Source organism: Aptenodytes forsteri, unplaced genomic scaffold (genome assembly GCF_000699145.1).
Source record: "Aptenodytes forsteri isolate BGI_AS27 unplaced genomic scaffold, ASM69914v1 Scaffold143, whole genome shotgun sequence".
NCBI lineage: Eukaryota > Metazoa > Chordata > Aves > Sphenisciformes > Spheniscidae > Aptenodytes > Aptenodytes forsteri.
In genome coordinates this window covers 599,242-618,522 of record NW_008794951.1, presented here as the reverse complement: position 1 = coordinate 618,522, position 19,281 = coordinate 599,242, and the positions used below count along the sequence as shown (strand labels likewise).

The 19,281-nt window shown below is 44.1% G+C and overlaps 2 protein-coding genes across 2 annotated transcripts; one reads left to right on the top strand and one right to left on the bottom strand.

The window, feature by feature from the left end:
* Nucleotides 1–4,184: 4,184 nt before the first annotated feature.
* VBP1 (VHL binding protein 1) lies at nucleotides 4,185–10,414 on the top strand. The gene is made up of 5 exons (XM_009275284.2): nucleotides 4,185–4,304; nucleotides 5,379–5,445; nucleotides 6,066–6,164; nucleotides 8,043–8,181; nucleotides 9,197–10,414. The coding sequence occupies exons 1-5, from the start codon at nucleotides 4,198–4,200 to the stop codon at nucleotides 9,265–9,267; spliced, it is 483 nt and encodes a 160-aa protein (XP_009273559.2). The 5' UTR covers nucleotides 4,185–4,197; the 3' UTR covers nucleotides 9,268–10,414.
* Nucleotides 10,415–15,076: 4,662 nt separating this feature from the next.
* Nucleotides 15,077–19,038, bottom strand: LOC103895687 (ras-related protein Rab-39B). Its single transcript, XM_009275365.1, has 3 exons — nucleotides 19,000–19,038; nucleotides 18,225–18,391; nucleotides 15,077–15,503 (listed from the first exon to the last, which is right to left on the bottom strand). Exons 1-3 carry the CDS (start codon nucleotides 19,036–19,038, stop codon nucleotides 15,077–15,079), a joined length of 633 nt encoding a protein of 210 aa, XP_009273640.1.
* Nucleotides 19,039–19,281: the final 243 nt, after the last annotated feature.

Genomic DNA, 19,281 nt, shown 5'->3' with positions numbered 1-19,281 from the left:
AGGCAGCCCCGTACCGGAGCGCTTCTCCTCCCTCCAAACCGGGCAGGGCCCTGTGCCCCGGGGGGGCGGGGGGTGCCTTAGCCCTGAGGATTTTCACGGGGTGAGTTGCTTTGTTTGGATTCTGTCTTGGCCTTATTAAGCATTAATACACTTTACAGCAAACTCAAATCCCCGTGTTAAGCATTTTCACGTCATTTCACTGGCCAACTCGCATGCCGATGAAGAGCGTGGTATGAATGAACCCTCCTGTCACACGTGCTAAACTGTGGTTCCTTACGGCGGTTCCTCCTGCACGTACGTCCTGCGGACGTTGCCGCTTTTGTTTCATCTCAGATAATGCTGTACTGCACTCCTAGCACCTTTCCCTGCATCTTCCTCTCATAATCTAGTTCTTGACTGTTGGGCAAAATCACACTTAAGAAGCGACCGCGGTGTCCAGCTAGGTTTCCTGACTTTTTGAAAACCAACAAATGTGTGTCTTTCGGAAAACAGGCTGAACTTGTTTATCCGACTTTAAAAAGTGATTTACCAAGCATTTAATAATTTTGTTGACTGGTTGAAAAGAAGAATTCATCGACTTATACAGTGATGTAGTGTCAAAATTATCTGTTGTTCACTTTCTGCTATAAGCTAGCTCTTGGTGTGCTGTCTTGAGTGCTACTTTATTTCGTTTGATCAATAAGTATTGACCAGGCTGGCTATACCTGGCTGCTTTGGTGTCATCTTGAAATGTCGGATATCTGCCCTGAATGCTTTGTTTATTGTGCTGCTTTATTACTGAGATTTTCTTGGACTTTGAAAATCTGCAATTCTCAGATCTGTCTTGATATCTTTACCAGAGCTGTTTGGACTGCTCAGGTATGATTGCTCTTTTAGAAATAAATTGATTTGACTTGCATTTTGGTATTTCTAGGTATAGTGCTTGTATTACCTATGTGTCTTCCTAGGGCATAGGTCCTGAGCAAACGGGTGCAGTACGCTTGCTTTCAGTGCATCGAGATCCTACTTTTTCTTTAAGGTTCTTTAACAATTACAAATTGTAAAATTTGTAATTTTTACTGCAAATCTTACTGGGATGTAGAACCATTGTTGCCTGCGGCTAACTTCCTTCCACCCCCTTATGGGAGACTAATGTAGACGCAAGCGAAAGGAAAGGGCCGTGGCTTCAGCTGCCCTACGAGACCTCGATCATCATGAGAGAGGAGAACCTGTGGTCTGCCCTGACTCTACGGTGGAGGCAGCCACCCTGGCAGGGAACAGGAGATAAGCAGCCTCAGCAAACACTTTGAGGGTGTCTGTCACATCCCTCATTTTCATGCTGGTAGCCGTCGATGCTCATGTTTGGTTCCACATTGTTCCCTTTTGATACTTGGGTCTGAAGTATCTCACGTGCTGTACCATGCGACCTGGGAGAGTTCTGGGGGTTGTGGCTTAGTTCTGTGCTTCTGTTCGGTTCTTCGTAACCTTTTGTCTGGATCTAAAACCCACTGAAGTTTCCTGATTCTCAGTTTTGAGAGGTGCTCTAATCAAATACAGTTGTCTCTGCAGAAGAGATCCTTGATGTTGATCTTAGAGTACTTGGATATAGATGTTCAGATAGACTTTTTTGTTCAAAATAAGCATATGCTAAGAAGTTTTTAATGGTATTCTGCTCCACAAAGTGAAAATACTAGTGTCTTGAGGCTGGTTTTTATTACAGGTTTTTTCTTCAGAAAATAGGTTTCTGTTTCAGAAACATTGTATACCATCATGACGATAAAGACTTCCTGATCACTTGCTTGACATTCCCCCCACCACGTGCTACGTGGGCAGTCTTACTCTGAATCTTGTTTTCAGAGATGTTTTCTTTAGGCGTCTTGATTCAGTAAAGGCTCTTCAAACAGTTTATGGCAGATACCTTTTCTTAGGCATTGATCTGTGGCTTCTTGTGCTCTCCAGATTTCAAGTGACGTTAAGCACTAACTCAAGGTTTCACTGGAGTTTAAAAAACACTCCAAATAGAAGTTTCAACTCTGTTTTCTTTTGGGCTGTTGTCCAGATGTTTCCAGATAAAATGCCTTCCTTATTCTGCCTTCCTTAGCATGCATGTGAGTGGGGGGACAGGGGATGCAAATCTGAAAAAGTGTCTCTCTCGTCATGTTCTCTGTATATGCCCATAGGTGATGATAGCTCTCTGCAGAAGCAGAGCGACTGCCTGCAGCTCTTTATTGGGGTCATCACTCAAAAGATAAACATAAGGCCGCAGGGGAATGCGCTATCCTGCTCTATTTCAGGGCTTTTACAGAGCGCTCGTGTGGCTTGGCTTGAAGTTTGCAAAGACTGCGTTACCTTTATGGTATACAACAATGGTGTTCTGCCACTGAATTTTCTTCCTAAAATGATAGGGAGGAGTTTTGGCAGGTCCTTGCAGAACCCGTAAGGTAATTCTGCAGTTGAGATGCTGCGTGACACACCATGAAGCAGGGATCCTACAGCCTTGACACCCAGCTCTGCTACAAAGCTTTTCTGTTCAAGCTCGAAGTAGTGACCGTGTCTCATCCTTGCAGTTGGGTAAGATGGGCCAAAAGCCCAACCAGCAGGACTTGGAAGTTGCAGTTGGAAAACCTGGGTGGTAAATCTGAGGGGGCATTATGTAGTTGGAGGAGATCACCAGTATACAGGGGGCCTGGATTTGCTTCTCAGCATCTTCGTTTTAGAGAGACTTGGGTTCCGTCTTGTCTATCTGTACAAACAGACATTAGCCGAGGCAGAGATGGGGTGTTGGGAAGTGTGTGGGGTGAGTTGTTGCCCACCTGCTTTTTCTTTCTGTCTTGGGTGATTTACATGAGCAGAATAGCTTCCACAAGAGGGAGTTTCATTTCAGAACATCCTCAGGCCTCAATTCTACAACACTTGCCTGAATCTGATCCTTGGGGTTTTTGGTTAAAGCTTCTCTACAGGCTTCATCAGGAGGCAGGAATGCTTCTTGTTCTGTTGTCGGTGAGGTAGCTTAAGGCGTTCCTCGGGCAGTTAGTCTGAAATGCAGTCTCTTGAGTTCTGTTGTTGATCCACCTAGGTCATGCTGCCTGCTGAAGTCTGTTGTGGAGTTCATATTTCCACTGCAGATTTCCTTCATGATAAGGAAAGCGGGTGACTTCTTACCAGGTTCAGTAATTTCATAGCAAGTTTCTTTAGTCAAGAGAGCTTAGGAGTCATAATGAGGGGAACCAGCTATATGTCTGATACTACTTTAGTAATGTATTACAGTCTTTTTCTGATGCGAAACTACTGGAATGGAAACACCTAGTTAAAAAAGAGAAGCTGAAGAGGCCTATGGTAGGCTTCCATCAGATTTTACAGAGCTATATAGGCAATTAAGGACAGAATTACCGCAGTGGACGAGTGTGGTCATCTTGAATTATACATAGGTAAATGTTGCCAAGGTCAGAAACGTGTGGTTGATCTCTGGCCCGACGTGCCTTTCACGAGGCTGAGAACGTTGCCCGCAGGCAGATGAACTGTTTCCTGGGAGTCCGAAGGAGGCACTTGCAGAGGTCAGCATCCCTGCCTGCTCAGGCCTGTCTTCTCTGGCTGCTTTTCCAGCTGATGGTAGGACTGGCTGGAATTGCTCTCTAGAGGTTTCCGTGGCTTCCTGCTGACTGCAGAAGGAGCTTTTGAAGACGAGCTGTTTACTACCATAAAGCCTGCCTGAGCAGATACCGCAGTTTTCCCTCCTTTGCCTCTTTCTCTGCCACAACATGCTTGATCAGGCCGTGATTCTCTTCCTTCATCGGTCTTATCCTAAATAGTTTGTAATCTGATTAGCCACAGAGAAGCGTTATCCCTGCTTTACGGATAGGAAACAAAGTTTAGCCGTGGTCTGAGGATATCCAACCCCATTAGGTGTCATTTGACATCGGCCAGGACTGAAAGCACCACTAACAAGGTACTAGCAAATATGGTTATGAAATAATCCTTGCGCCTATTCTGTAGTTCCCTACCAAAAAAAGGGGGGAGGGGGAAATGAAAAGGTGGCTGAGAAAGGAAACAAAATTATTTTGTACTTCACTCCAGAAAAAAATAAGTTTGTTTACATATAAAAACCCCTCTAGACTTAGCTGCAGTAAGATGATAGCATGACTGTATCTAGCGTTTCTGTAAAACTCTTCTAACATTGAGGGTTTCTTTCTCCCCTTAAAGGAAGATGTAGATTCTTTTATGAAACAGCCTGGAAATGAGACAGCAGATGTAGTTCTTAAGAAGTTGGATGAGCAGTATCAGAAGTATAAATTTTTGGAACTTAATCTTGCTCAAAAGAAAAGGAGGTAAGTCATAATTTTTGCAGAATTGGGAAATGTTTAGCACAGTTCTATTTTTTTAAAAATAAGTCTACTTTTTTTAAATATCCCAAGAAGGAAAAAGCTGGTGTTAGGAGAGCTAATATTTGCGGTACTTTCAGGAAAGCCCAGCGTTTTTTCTTTCCTCTTCCTGAGAACTACATGCAAAAGAATTTACAGTATTGCTGAATTGGTCCTTAGCCTTTAAGGCCAAAAAGTACTGCTGTAGTCATTTAAATTTTGTCAGCCTAGTGAAATAAGAATACGTTTTTGTCAAATGACTACTGTATCAAGCCTGTAACTTCTGGTTTAGTAATCTCATCTCTCTTTGGTAGCTTCAGTCTTGATCTGAAGCTAGGCGAGAAGCAAATTTTTAAAAGCTAAAATTAAAGCTTCAAGTAATATTTTATTTAGATTAAACTTCTTTCATGGACAAATATCCCTCATAATTTCCACCTGGAGGCCTGCTTTGGCAGTCACTGCTGTCTGAGCCTGCTGGTTGCAGAGGAGGGCGGCCTGGAAGGCCAGTGGGGATCCCAGCGTCTCTGCTAGGCTGCTGCAAGGGCTGTCGAGGAGGGGGATGCCCTGAACCCTGGAGAGGGCTTTCGTTTTAACAGTGCCAAGTCTTGTAGCTCCAAACTGTTTGTTAGAATAGTTTGTGGACCTCAGAAGAAACACACTTGTTTTGTTTTACCTACAGTGTTTTTCATCTGTATGTCTGCTGAGGTTTCCCTCTCCTCCGGGGAGATCAGAAATATGCAAAAATATGCCATTTTAGCAAACAGGTATCTGTTACTGTTAATACGTGTTTGTTCCAGTTTGAAAGGTGCGTGTATTGCTCTGCTTCAGAAAACCAATGAGCCTCGGTGTAAGAGGCGGGTGAAGCTGTAGCTGAGATGCCTTTACATGCCGTATCTTTCAAATCTGCACTTGTAAGCCTGGAAAGCTGTTAGAGTTTCAGGTTTTTAAATGGAGGTTGGATTGTATAATAAAACTGATCACTTGTTTAGGAAACTTTGTGTCTCTGTAAAATAATAAATTATGACTGTTGTTAATTCACAGGCTAAAAAGTCAGATTCCTGAAATTAAACAGACATTAGAAATTTTAAAACACATGCAGAAGAAAAAGGTAAACTATTTTGAATATCTAATGAGTATGAGAAAAGCTAACTACCTTTCCACCCTAACAGAACACATTGCAAGAAATGTTTTGGAGAGCACACTTAATATGCCTTTATAAATAACAGAATTGTTTTTAAAGGTATGTAGTACTTTTTGAAAGCTAGTTCAAAAAAGTTAATGTTTGTAATGCCAACTTCACTTATAATAGTGTATAGACTGCAGCTAAGCTTTGACTTCATCTATTCTTTTAGAGAGCACACTTAATATGCCTTTATAAATAACAGAATTGTTTTTAAAGGTATGTAGTACTTTTTGAAAGCTAGTTCAAAAAAGTTAATGTTTGTAATGCCAACTTCACTTATAATAGTGTATAGACTGCAGCTAAGCTTTGACTTCATCTCTATTCTTTTATAGAGATTTCTGTATTGTTTTTAAATATATCTTTTTAAAATGCTTTCTTCTTGGAGCTCTAACTTTAATGTTGAAGTAAAATTACAGAGTCCCACCAAAGTTAATACTGTATCAATGGCAAAAAGCAGAAAAGTGTGCTCTTTACTGTAAGTTTTATGTCTTTGACATAAGTTTCCAGTGAAAATAGCAATTTTAAGTTTTATCATTTGTCTTAAGGATTCCACAAATCCAATGGAAACCAGATTTTTATTGGCAGATAATCTCTACTGCAAAGCTTCAGTTCCTCCTACAGATAAAGTTTGTTTGTGGTTGGGGGTAAGTAAAACAGAACTTTCTCTGAAACTGTTTAAATAACTTATAGAAGGCTTATAAAAGACAGTGTTCGTTGCTGTCTCATCTGTACTTCTAGGGGCTATGGGCATAATTCTGTTCATGACATAGTGGAGCTGTGTCCTGTCAGCAGGGCAAACCTAACCAGACAATTTCAACGCATTAGTGAAGGTTTCATGCTTGATTTTATTTGGTGCCTCAACAGTAAGACTTCAGAGAATTGTAATTTTGCTGGATTGTTCTTTCCAAAAAGCATATTCATGAACATTTTCCTTACCACTTCTATCACTTTGTGGTTCAAATTACCATCCGGCATTGCCTGGGATGGGAATGTGCCCAGCAAAATAACTTAGTTTGGCAAGCAACTTCCCATCTTCTCTACGTTACTTGTATTTAGCATCTTGCATTCCCTCTCCATGCACGTTTTTAGGGAAAGATGGGATTTCTGTTACTGGCAGGTACCTGCCAGCATTTAGAGTGGAATTTGTGCTAAAGACTGGTGGGATCAGAGCTCGAAACGCAGATTTCTAAGTACTTAAGCGATATCAGGTTGGGATATTTTGTACTGAGAGGCTTCCTTATATGTGGAGACAACCTGCTAATGTTTGTTTTGAGACTTCTAAATCCCGGATGTTCCCAAATCCCTGTGTTGGCTGCCAAACAAAACCACTTGGTTAGGACAGAAACATTGTTGACATGTGCAGCATCCGGGCTGATTGGGCAGTTACTCCCAGATGTTCCCAAATCCCTGTGTTGGCTGCCAGACAAAACCACTTGGTTAGGGCAGAAACATTGTTGACACGTGCAGCATCCGGACTGATTGGGCAGTTACTCCCGACCTCTCCCACTTCTTTTCTATCATAAAAAGAGAAGATTTGTCTGATACCTGTTGCTTTTAGGAGACTGTCTTCAGAATTCACAAACGTTGACTTTCACGGAGCATCGCAGGTTTATTTTGTAACAGAATATCAGAGAAAGTTCATCCTATTGATGGTTCGTACAGAAAAGCTATAATGAAATGCCACAAGCAATTTATTATATTTAGGTGTTCTTGGCCTTCTGCCTTTATCCTCCTTGTTGCTTACAGTCTGCATGTTGGGCTATGCGTATTACTGTTATTGGGGAAACTATGTCTTCCAGTTATTTTAAAAGAAGAATGGCTTATCTCACTCTTGCAGCTCCGTGTAGCGTTCCCTGGGATCATGTCTAGTTAGTAGTATGTGACTCTGCTCAATGCACGGTTCTTGGCCGAGACAAAGCTTCATTGGTGCATCTTCACTTGATACCGCTCTTTTATCTCTTCACGTGGTAGCTTCTTACTGAAATGAAGATTTGTAGATTAAAAACCACCACGGCATAGGACAGGACTTTTAAACGTGTTGTATCTTTAAATACCTGTAATAATTCTTGTTAATGACCAATGCCATTAGGCTGTTTGTCAGTGTTCCACACAGAGATCCTGAGGTTAATCTTGAATGCAGCAAACATTGCTTCTAGAGTTGTGTGACACTTGAAAGGTGCTGCTAAGAAACGTGAAGTCTCTCGCTTTCCAAATATGGCGAAGATGAGATACTGATACCTGAAAGGCTGAATGCAATCCACAGGGAGAGAAATCCCGTGTTGCTTAGCTATAGGGAGAGAACTTTTTTTTAAGTCACTAGAGGGATTTGTTACTCAGTTACTGAAGGGGTGGAGGCCTCAGGTGGATTCTGGCATTGCTCGTCCTGAATCTTGTTGTCTTGGCCTGGCAGGACAGCCTTTTGTTAATGTGATAAGTTATAAGCAAAAGCCTGAAGTGAGCCTGCTATGGCTTATTCCTTACAATGCAAGAGTAAAAGCTTTTATCAATCTTTCTTTTTTTAGGCCAATGTGATGCTTGAATATGATATTGATGAAGCTCAGGCTCTGTTAGAGAAGAATTTGTCAACAGCCACAAGAAACCTTGATCTTCTAGAGGAAGACCTGGATTTTCTTAGAGATCAGTTCACCACTACAGAAGTCAGTATCCTTTTTTTTTTTTATTTGCGGGGGAAGAGGTGTGCGTGAAAGCTAACATAAAGGTAATTACCGATTTCCTGACATGTTTTTGTCTTAGACTGGCTGCCCTTAAAATTCTGTAGCGCTCTAGGAACTTAACCTTTTCTAGCAGTGAAACGGGATATTGTGTTTCCAGCGTGGAGCTGAGGGTTGGTGTGTTAGATGTAGCAAAGCTTGTGTTTGTCACTGGGTCGCCGTGAAACCTACCGTGGTGGTTGCAAACCTCGACTGGAAGTGAGTTGGGGGCCTGGGTCGGTGCTGTGGATTGATGGCCAGGAGGCCATTTCAAAGCAAAGCGACTCTCCCTTTCTCTCTAAAGCGTATGAATATTGTTCTTCGGGCTACTGCTCATCACACCCGCTTCAGCTGCCATTGCAATGTTCTCCAAGCAGCACAAGCTCTGCTGCAGCAAGCTTGGTGCCAGTTCAGGCATTGCTTAACTTTTTTTTTTTATTTATTTATACTATCTTGAACCACCTCCAGGGGTGTGGGGGTTTTTTATACTATTTTAATGATGAGGGTAGCCATCAGCTGAAGCATTAGATTTAGTAAACGAAGGCACAGCTACTTGTTTTTTCAAGTTGATACTTAAGCTATCTTAGCGCTGCAGGACGTTATGGATGCCTGAAATAGGCAAATACAGCCGATATGGGCAGGTTGACTGAAATCAGAAGAGAGTAGCTGTAAGTAAAACTAAAAGTGTTTTTCTCTGTAATATCTTTTTGGAGGTTTTTAAGTAAATGGTATAAGGGCCGCAGTGACTAACAGTTATTAGTATTCCTTTGTGTTAAGGCTTTGCACCAAGTCAGCTCTTTCATTAAATGGTTTCTATATTGACTGTTACAAGTACGTGGAGTGCGGCCAACTGTATAACCTGCTTTTCCCCTTTTTTTCTTTCTTTGTTTCCTCCTTCCATCCATCCGTCTTTCCGTCTTTCTTTTCTGAATGCATGAGCTATTTCCTTAATTCCACACCCTCAGATATGGCTAGAGTTTATAATTGGGATGTAAAGAGAAGAAACAAGCAAGACCCTTCCAAAAACAAAGCATAGTTTTGCCAATTTTGAATGTGGTTTCAATTTCCAAATATTTTTTATTTAAACACCCCCAAGTTCATTCTTAAGGGACTGAGTTACTTTAAGCATTTCAGTAAATGGTAAAATATATAAAACCTAATGGTGAGCACCATTTTATTTATTTGTAAACTCAAAATTTGGTTTCATGCATGCTTCATGAAATGAATTATTTGAAAAGGCACCGCACAGTCCAGCAAAGGACATAGTATTTGATCAGACCAGTCTGTCATGAATAAATTTCTACCTGAAAGCTTGTCTGAAAAGTTGAGGGGCACGTATGAAATGGAGTCTGACATTTTAGCAGGTTAAGGTAATGCAGGGGTTTGCTTTTTCATCTCCGTGTACAGCTGATGAAGTTAAAGGCAACTTGGGCTGGGAAGACATGCAGCCGTAATGTTCTAGGAAACAGAAAAAATACAGTGAAGTCCTGGATTTTGTTTCAGTCAGTTAATTGGCAGCATCAATCTGCAAGCATTCCTGGATATCCACTTTGGATAAACTTGTTTTTAATAATTATTGGTTAGTTAACTGCCTGTTACTGAACTCTCAGCACTTTACATACAAGAGTTTGTCACTTGTCTTCAGAGAAGAGTGGTAAATGGGGTAAACAGCACAAGCTACGTCAAGACCGCAGGTGATCTCACCCCGTTCTTTTTCATACATGTGCACACACGGCTTATTTTTGCAAACGCGTTGAACAAGGACACCAAAATGCTGATAGCCTGTAAACAAGGAACCCCCTGTTGACGATCCCTTAGACAAGATGTCCAGTTCCAGTGTCTTAACACGCTCAGCCTCCCAGGTGGGGAAACCTGTATTAGATAAGGATGGTTTACTGAAGCATGACTTCTGGTGTGAGCAGTTGGAATATTCTTTTGGTTCTTACGAAGCCTCGCAAGATTGTTGCCTTTTACCTCTGCAGTTTCTTTCTAAAACGAAATGCTCAGTGGTGATGTCAGTGGCTAATATTCACATTCTGTGACTGAGAATACAGGTTTCGCTGCAAAATAAATGCAAATGTTAACTGTTCGATCTTCATGTAAGAAACAATATACCTGTAAATTTTTTGTACTTTTATTTCATGATATTAAAATAGTAAAACTAAACAGTTGTGGCAAACACCTGTTTTTGTGCATCTTTCTTTGTGTGAGAAAGTCGTGAATCTGACGCGTGATCTTCGTAAAAGATGTATAAAAGTTTCCCTCCCTTAACTGGGGGCAGGGGGGTGAAAACATTCGGTTGAAGCAGCAGACGTGAACAGCGTAGCTGCTGAATACTGGCTTGAATGAAGTGGGGAGTGTGAGTCAGCACATCTGCATTGGTGAATACAGGCAACTGATGCGACAGCACTGTGGCTGCAAAAGAGCGAGAGCTGACGGGATGGGCGTAACGCAGGTACATCCTTACCGCCGGTCACAAGAAAGCACCTGGGCTTGGCTGGTCCATACCTTTCCTGCAGGGCGATACCGTTTGTTCCAGCGTCTCTGGCTGTGGCAGGGAAACGTTTAGACCTCGTGTGTGCTTTGGCTAACGGGCGTCTGCCCGCTGCTACACGAGGCTGAATGGGGGGCTGCTCAGACCGCAGGCTGCTTCTCTCCCTTTCTTTTTAAGAACATCAGCGATGACGGGAAAGGCAGCTGCAAACACGGCCTGATTTCTCTCGCAATTTTCTCTACAGTTTGGATTAATGAGATCCCAACAGGCTAAAGCGTGTTCCCCCCCCTCCCTCTGGCTGCTCCTAAGGCAGCAATTGCCTTTCTTTGTCGTGCACAATGAAATGACGAGTTAAGCATTTCTGCGCGAGCCAAATAAGTGCTGTGTGCAGCCGCCGATGACCTAATGCTGGGTACTGGGGGGGCGGGGATGGGGACACACACACACAAGACAGTTAGAGCTGGAATTGCCCGGGAGGGTCAGAGGTGTCTGGCTTGGGGGGGATGGGAGATGGCTGTGGCCATCATAACTCTTGTTTTGGGTGGGTTTTTGTTTGTTTGATACGAAGCAAGTAAAAAAACCAAAACTCATAGACGGGAACTCCAGCTTCCCTACGACTGATCCCTGTCCAGTATTGCTCCGTCCTTCGCTGTTAAGTCTTTGTTCCTTTGAGCAAGACCAGAAGGCCGGTCTGCAGAAGCTGTTTCAGCTACTGTGACACTAGTCCTGCCTGCTGCTGAGAACGGCCTCCTGGAGGGGCTGAGCCTGGTTTTGGCTACTACTGCGGGGAGCAGGGGTTCTGTTTTGGGGGGTTTTGTTTTGTTTTAGAATGGCCGGTGTTTCTGTAGCTGCACTGTTTTTCCTCAGCCAGGTAGCTGGCGGGTCCTGAAGATCCGGGCAGTGGGCCCTCAGAGAAAAATGTACGGCGGGTAGCGTTGCAGAGAGCGCCTGTTCGTTGTCGAGCCAGTCCACGTTTAGACTTCCAGTTACGGCTGCGGTATAGAAGTGGCACAAGGTAGCAGACAGCTTACTGATAAAGAACGGGGAGGGGGAAAGAAAAAAAAAAACCCACGAAAGTTTCTTTACAAGTTTTAAATTTCACATTATCACATGGTAACCATTTTGCTAAATACAAGCATATTTCCAGTCACGTACAGACAGCTAAATACAGCATTATTTTCACATTTCGTTACAGTGCATAACAGACAGCGAGGAAAGTGTATAGTATGCTTTTATTCTGGAGGTTCTGAGCAATTTCAATCTAACATGCAGATTGTTTTTAACATGTGGTAGAGACCACAGAAAGTTACTTTTTTTTTTCCTTTTTGTCTTAGAGTAAAAGAGCTCCTGACCTTTATCCTGTGAAAGGTCTCACCTTCTCATTTCTCTAAATCCCTCTTGCACTAGAAGTCAAAGCATTAAAACCAGTTGTTAGAAAAGAATTCTTACCATATCCTATAAGTAAGTTCTTCATCTTAGAAAAAACATTCCAAATTTTATACAGATGAATCTACATTTCCTATATTTTAATAAGCTGACTAGAAAATGCAAGGTATTAGAAAAAGATGTATATAATGATTTCTCTATCATTTAATATAACCATTTATTACCTCTAAGTAGTTAAGACTGCGTACGTTTTCTTCTGTACTGTTCCTCTTTAGAATTACGACACTTGTATTATTAAATTGCAGATTTACTCTGAAGGCCTGAATGCACTTACTTATTTAGGCTTTCTGGAATTTCTCTCTGGGAGCGGTAAAGGGGAATGGTCCAAAACCCATTAAATAAAATACTGGTTGTCTCGTGAAAAGTGATCTTTCCCCTGCTGGCCAGGTTCCTGCACAGAGAATTACAGAATTTTACTATTGCTAAAACGCCGTTTGATCCAACTTCTAACTGCCGTTTACGTAGCGCTCCAGCTCTGCTACCCTCAGCTAGGCAACCCAAGACACACCTTGCGGACAGCTGGACCCTGAAAGACCAAAGCGGTTGCTTGGCGGACTTTCCATTCCGAGAATGAAGAAACTGACCCTTCCGTCCTTGTCTCTCCTTGCCTTTGTGAAAATGAGACTAACAGCGGACCTGGTCCGAGCAAGCCTTGCGCTCCCCACTGGCGTCAGCCCTTGAGAGCCTGCGGCAGCCAAGCTCCGGTGGCTCTCTGCATCAATCTTCTCCAGCTTTCCTTACCTAGAAAGAGATTTTGTAAAGGGATTTTTTTTTTTTTTTTTTATTTTTTTTTAATCTTCAGGGCACTCGACTCGACCACAACTGAACCTGCCTGGAGGTCACCGGGCTTTAGCACAAGGCTTTTGATACGTTTATAGCCTATTCAAGAGCAATGGGGGGTCAGCAGTGACAAGCTTACTGAAAGGTGCTAGACCATTGCCACCCCTCCCTTCATCTAATCTGCTACCTGTGCCCTCCCAGCAGGTGCAACACTGCTGCTCGCCTGCAGAGCCCAGGAACTGAAACTGTTCCTAGAACACTGAAAATAAAAACGTTACGCATTTTCAGGGTTTTGGTTGTGGGTTTTTTTTGGTTTGGGTGTTTTGTTTTTTTTACAGCTTTAATATGGAAACCACAGGGTTTTTTCTTCATACAGACCTGCCCATGTGCTGCAAACCGTAAGAACAGGTTCAAAGGGAGAAACAGTCTGAACTCGACAGCAATCTAGAAGACCCACACTTTTATAGATGGGGTAGCTTAAAAAGCTGTAACAAGTATTTTATTCTTCTCTACTGAGAGGCCGAAAATCAAACACTAGATGTTTCCTGTGGTTTTTACCTAATCCCTCCCTCCTGCCCATTAGCAGTTGGGTGTATAAAGCTTGCAAACTCGAGTTAGTTTAAAAAAAAAAAAAAAACAACTCACTATAGTTTTGTTTGTTTGCTTTTAATAGGCTGAACTTCCCTAGTTTGCTACAGGAGCACAGTTACCCTGCTGCACTTCAAAAGCTTAAGTTAAAACGTAGCAGAAGCAAAGCTTCTAAGTGGTGAATGGCCTTCCCAGAAAACATCCGCCTACCTACAGCTTCTGTAACACGGCTACCATCCCAGGATGACCAACCTGAGATGGAGCCTCTTTTGTCAAATTAAAACATGGAGGAAACAAAATTTTACTGTTGAGCGTGTCTTGTGGCTTTCCTTTCCACCTGCTCAGCCACTTCGGTTGTGTGCTCCTCCTTCCGCAGATGCCAAGAAAGAAAATGACACTTTAACAGCAGAAAGTGCTGATGGAAGCTGTTGCTTTCCATGCCATTTAACTTCTTTAAAAGCAAATCTCATCTTTTAGGCTGTCTGATGCACCTGAGTTAAACTTTTCAAGTTTTTTTTTTATTTTGTTGGGGTTTTTGTTGGTTTTTTTTTTTTCTTTTCCCCCCTCCTTTCTATTCTTCCTTGTGGCCTGGCTGGTAAGACACCCAAAAGGTCAGCACAGTGCTGTTAGCAAGACAGAAATGTTGGTGCGTCCCACCCGGCTGCAACACCCCAGCCTTACGATATACCATATGAGGACATGGTTCTCTCTTTATGCTCTTGATCACTTACTTAATTCTATTGGAAAGCCCTGAACTCAGGGTACTTTCAAGGTACTCACCTAGGCAGTAAATGCGTAAAAATGCATTGAATAATTAGTACTGGAGCAGGAGTTGCCACTTAGAATCCCAGTTCAGCACAGCAAGAAAAGCACTATTGGGGGGGGGGGATAATTTAAATTTTAATTACCGATCAAATAACTACTGTTTTCCTCTTTAAATCCCACAGAATATTCTTCGCTATTGAACTAGGTTCAAGAACATAAGAAAGAAAATTCAGAAGTGGGCATACCATGTCAGTAAACTTTTCCTGTGGAGTTGGCCTTATGAGGAAACGGTATCTGTGCTGCCTTTACACCTCCCTGGTAATAAACAGCTGACACAAATGAAGATGTCCTCTTTCTTTCCCCGTCTGCCCATTTGTCATACTACTGAAGTATCCATACTGTGGCTTCAACACCCAGCATGGAGCTATGGATTTACTTAAAAGAGGACACGTACAGTACCCTGGCACGTGCCAGCCCATTCAGCTCTCTGTATACTCCCTCCTGTCTCGTGCAGCCCCTCATTTCTGCTTCCTGTCTCCTTACAACATCTACATGCACCCTCACTCACTCTCCTTTAGGTTGGTAGCCCCCAGTTCTGAAAGGTTGTTATTTGGAACAGAACATTTCTTTCCGGGGTCTGTTCCGGTATCCAAAACAACGTGGGAGGCTGTTCACAACGGGAGTGTTGCTCTCCCTTCTGTCACACCGAGTTCACTTAGTAAAGTACGTTTTGGTTAGTAGAGTTCATCACCACTTGCCTCACTAGAAGAGCTCAGCACAAGCATCGCCTATCTGATTTCACCACTTCTTCTGAAGAGTGCACTACATTTGGGACAAACCCGCTCTTTACCCCTTCCCATCCCTCCTGGATTGAAATTTCCCCCCTTTTAACAAGCTCGTATATATCTCGAGTCAGATCAGTGAAGGCCTTCTCCACGTTAATGGCATCCCGAGCTGAGGTCTCAATGTACTTCATACCATATGCAGCAGCCAGTTTCTCAGCCTCGTGCCGGGTGACTTGCCGCTGCGTGTCAAGGTCACACTTGTGACCTACCAAAACAAAGACGATCTGGTATGGCTGGACATGCACCTTGGTCTCCTCTAGCCACTCGTGGACGTTCTGGAAGGACCTGCGGTTTGTAATGTCAAAGAGGAGGAGTCCGCCAACCGAGTTCCTGTAGTAGGCTCTGGTGATGGACCTGGAAACGAATGAGCCACAACAGAAGTGTAAGTTACAGCTGTTTGGGAAGGAGAGCAGAGCGAGTTTCACCTGGCATTTTGTTTGTTTCTTTCGCTCTTCCGATTTTTTTTTTCTTAAGCCAAATATAGCCCTTCTGAACATACGGCTTTGTTTAAGACAGCAGCATTACCACCACCCTGTCTACCCTCCAGAATACAGGGCAGAGAAGGCCATTCAGGCAAGGTCTCAATCGCTTTTAGCTTGTGCTCTGTAGAGCTTGTCATTCAAAAAGACAAGTAATCTTGGCTTACAGACTTCATCCTTGGGTAACTAACTGCCCCCCCAATTTACTACAACTCTGTTCAAAATCCCCACCACCATTTTTGGTCTCTATTTTCTATCATGGATTTCTACGCCCTTTGCTGTTAGCCTCAAGAGTCCCGGCCCCTGCCAGGTAAGTTCTCTGAATACCTTGTCTGACCTATTGGTTTAGAAGCACTGTAACAAATTAAAGGATTCATTTGAAACCAAACACCCGCTCTCTGACAGGTACATCAAAGAAGGAGGCTACAGATTTGGAAGACAGACCGTGGGGTTGTAGCTCCCCTCCATATACCCAGGGCCTTGGCACAGGGACATCCACCAACCCCTCCACTTTCTCCCACTACGCCACTGGTCAAAATGATGGCACGCTAAACAGTAACCAAAAAGACCCCCAAACCGCGGGCTGAGAAATGGAGCGCATCTTCCAAAACTCTTCCTAGCAAGGGCAGACTTCAACGCAGCCAGAAGCAGCGCACAAAATCAGCTAACACAGGGTGATGGAGCAAAGCTGTGACCACGAGGCTGAGCAGAGCTACCGTTCAATGAGTACTACACGTGGAAAAACCAAGAAGCTGTAAAACTGTGATGTTTCTGCAAAGTCATGGATTTGTTCTAAATCCAGAAGCAATAATTGATTTCAGTCCCTGGAGGAATTCTCCCTCAGGCCTGAACTTTCCTTGCCGGGAAAATGTAAGCACTGCTGCATTTTTACCTTGGGACAAGTCCTTTTTTGGACATGCAAGGCTGTTGTTAGGGGTTATTTGGTCCGGTAGTGTGCGTATCTAGTGAAACTGCCCCAAGAAAGGATGAACTGGAGTTTTCTGCTTTATCAACAGACATGCAGTGACGGGTGAAAATCCACAGCCGAAACTGAAGAAAGCCAGAAGAGGGGGGGAAAAAAGATAGTTGGCTGCGTTTGGATCATTTCTCCTCTCCCAATTATCTGGCTGAGGGACAACAGTAGCTCTGCACATTTGGCACTGAGGGAATTAGATCTGCCTTTTGCTATCGAGCCAGCTGCAAACAGATATTGGCGCTTTGAATTCACCCCCACACCGTCACAGGCATTTCTGCTTCTCCCTTGTGTTCCGTGCCATCAGCCCCGGCTCCTCCTGCCAACATCAATAATGCCTCAGGTACTTCTGAAAGACATGAGAGGATCTAAGCTGAACGCTGCTTTGAGGTAAAACTAGGTGAAGGCCTCAGTGCCTTTTCCTAAAGCCTTTTCCACAGACTGTTTTCCTTACCGACCCGCAGGAAGCAAACTATATTGCCTTCACGCTGCACGTCACTCCCCGATTCCCTTCCAAGACTCCTACCTTCCCGCCTCCTGCCATGCCCGTGCAGAGCAGTATGGGGATTTGCACCTATTTCGGCCAAGTTTTAACATAAAGGTATTGCCTCTGCCTGGGGACTCTCCCCTGCTCTGTGCCTGTGGTGGGGACTCTTGTTCCCGGGGTCCGCGCCTGTTTGTTCGAGCCTTTCCCTCCCAGCCATGGGAGAGCTGCCGGCTGGAAGGAAACAGCTCTTCTGTAGGTGGTGGTACGCAGTTCCAGGGAGTGAGGGCTCCACATGCTTTTGCTTTTGTTAACATTACACAGCATCACGTTTCAGACAAGGAAATCGCAGTATCTGAGCAACCAGAGATGGGCAAAACCTGCTGGATCCAGGAAGAATTGGACCCTGCTCTTCTACAGCTCCAAAGCAGCCTCAACGCTGCCCTAGGCAGCACGTTTTGGGGCCTGATCTGGCAAAACAGAATGGCACATGCTTAACTGTAATTTAAGCCTTGACTGCACGGAAATTGCTTCTAATTTATGGAGATTGAAAGAGCTCACAACGGGAGTCAGGAAGAGCAGAAATGTAGCACAGCTGCAGACCAGAGAATGCCAACAAGGTGTCTTCAAAATAACTACAGTGGTTTCTTCCTTGTGGGGGCAGCTGTTAAACTATGCAAAGCAGACTGGAAATGCTTAAATCAGAGAACTCTCTGAAAAAGCGGAGCTCGTTCTTACGAATTTCCTTCTTAAGAAATTCCCTGTGCTATGACAAAAAAGTTTAAGGGTTCTGGAGAGCATGTGCACCATCGTGCTTCTTGCCTATGCCCACAAATCTGAGAGGCTTCAGCTTATTCAAGTAATAGCTATATCTTGCCTTTTGCCAAGAAAAATAGCTTGCAGGAGGAGCCCAAGAGCTGCTGTCTTTACGGGGCACAATTTATCACAGGGCTAATGGTGATTTGAAAGGGATAAACACAACACAGACTTTTTGCCTGATTTTTTCATACTTTAGAGTGCACCACAAAGGGACCTGGGCTTGCTCACTTCCCTCTAGCTTTTCACATTGGGAATTCAAGCCTGCGCTTTGGCAAGGGCATTTCAAAGTTGCACGATGTGGGTTTTTTTATGTCACTCACTGTTCCTGCCCCTTACACTCTTCCCGCCTTTCAATGCTGCTGCCCATCGCAGCAGCGCAGCCTGCCCTTGCGCTGAAGGTCGCCTGCTCATCGTGCTTGCAACCCGAGCGCCGGGCCAGGTCAACCACCAGCACTAAGGGTAAGCAGCCTCCAGGGCCCCAAACTTCCTAACGTGTAAAAGAAAGGAAATTGAAGCCATCCAACAGCTTTTGCTCTTCACAGCAAAGGCAGAAGAAGGGGACGGCACCCAGGCGTGTTTTCTACAGACCTCAGCCCGAGATCCAAAGCTGGAAGCTGATGCAACTGCAAGCTAAAGCACCTCCTCTCTCAGTGGAATAAAGCACCAGCTCCTCGCCCCGAAAGGCTGCAAGGTAGCAGAAGAAAAACCTGTCAGTGGATAAGGACCGGCTACTGCACAACCTGGGCCAAACGCCAGCGCCACAGATGTGAAGGAAGGCGGTGAGAGGGGTGGGGGTAGGGGAGGTTTCATCTATTTACTGAAACCAAAACATTCCTCAGGCGAGTCATTACAGCACAGAAGTAGAAGCTGCACAGAGATGTGGAGCAAGGAAAGTGCTCCCGGAGGGAGAAGGATGAAAGAGCGGATGAGGGTTAAAGATGCATGAAAAATATAGGAAAACAGGAGGCAGGGAGCTGAGGGTACATTCCCACCCCTTCCAAATGAGCGCTGTCTGAGCGGCATGCGTCCCGTGACAACACCAGCCCCCTGTTTAGCTGGGGCCGAGCCTGCTCCAACCACGACTGCTGTTTTTACCATGCAGTTCTGTGGGAAACTCTTGGCACGGTCCCACATGCCGCCTTTATTTTTCCTCATCGAGTCTCCGTTACTATCGTTTAACCTCTCAAATTGTTTGTGCCCGTGCAGCGCTCAGCGTGGCACGCTCCAGAAAGCACCTGCCATCCCTGCGCAGCCACGACCAAGGGTTTGTCCCGGCCTTTCTCCGTCCTACGGACAGCTGATCTCTGCTGTCGCTGCAGAGAATCAAACCACATATTCCCATTGCGTTTAGCGAGCCTGAACGTAAGTGTGTTCAGC

What these genes read in the sequence shown, in the direction of transcription:
- LOC103895687 (XM_009275365.1), bottom strand. Translation starts at nt 19,038, where the DNA reads ATGTGGGACCGTGCCAAGAGTTTCCCACAGAACTGCATG. An exon ending in GTTTCCCACAGAACTGCATG is followed by an intron (nt 18,392 to 18,999) that starts GTAAAAACAGCA and finishes TTTACACGTTAG; the next exon opens with GAAGTTTGGGGCCCTGGAGG. An exon ending in GAGTGTAAGGGGCAGGAACA is followed by an intron (nt 15,504 to 18,224) that starts GTGAGTGACATA and finishes ATTCGTTTCCAG; the next exon opens with GTCCATCACCAGAGCCTACT.
- VBP1 (XM_009275284.2), top strand. Translation starts at nt 4,198, where the DNA reads ATGAAACAGCCTGGAAATGAGACAGCAGATGTAGTTCTTAAGAAGTTG. An exon ending in CTTGCTCAAAAGAAAAGGAG is followed by an intron (nt 4,305 to 5,378) that starts GTAAGTCATAAT and finishes GTTAATTCACAG; the next exon opens with GCTAAAAAGTCAGATTCCTG. An exon ending in GTTCACCACTACAGAAGTCA is followed by an intron (nt 8,182 to 9,196) that starts GTATCCTTTTTT and finishes CCACACCCTCAG; the next exon opens with ATATGGCTAGAGTTTATAAT.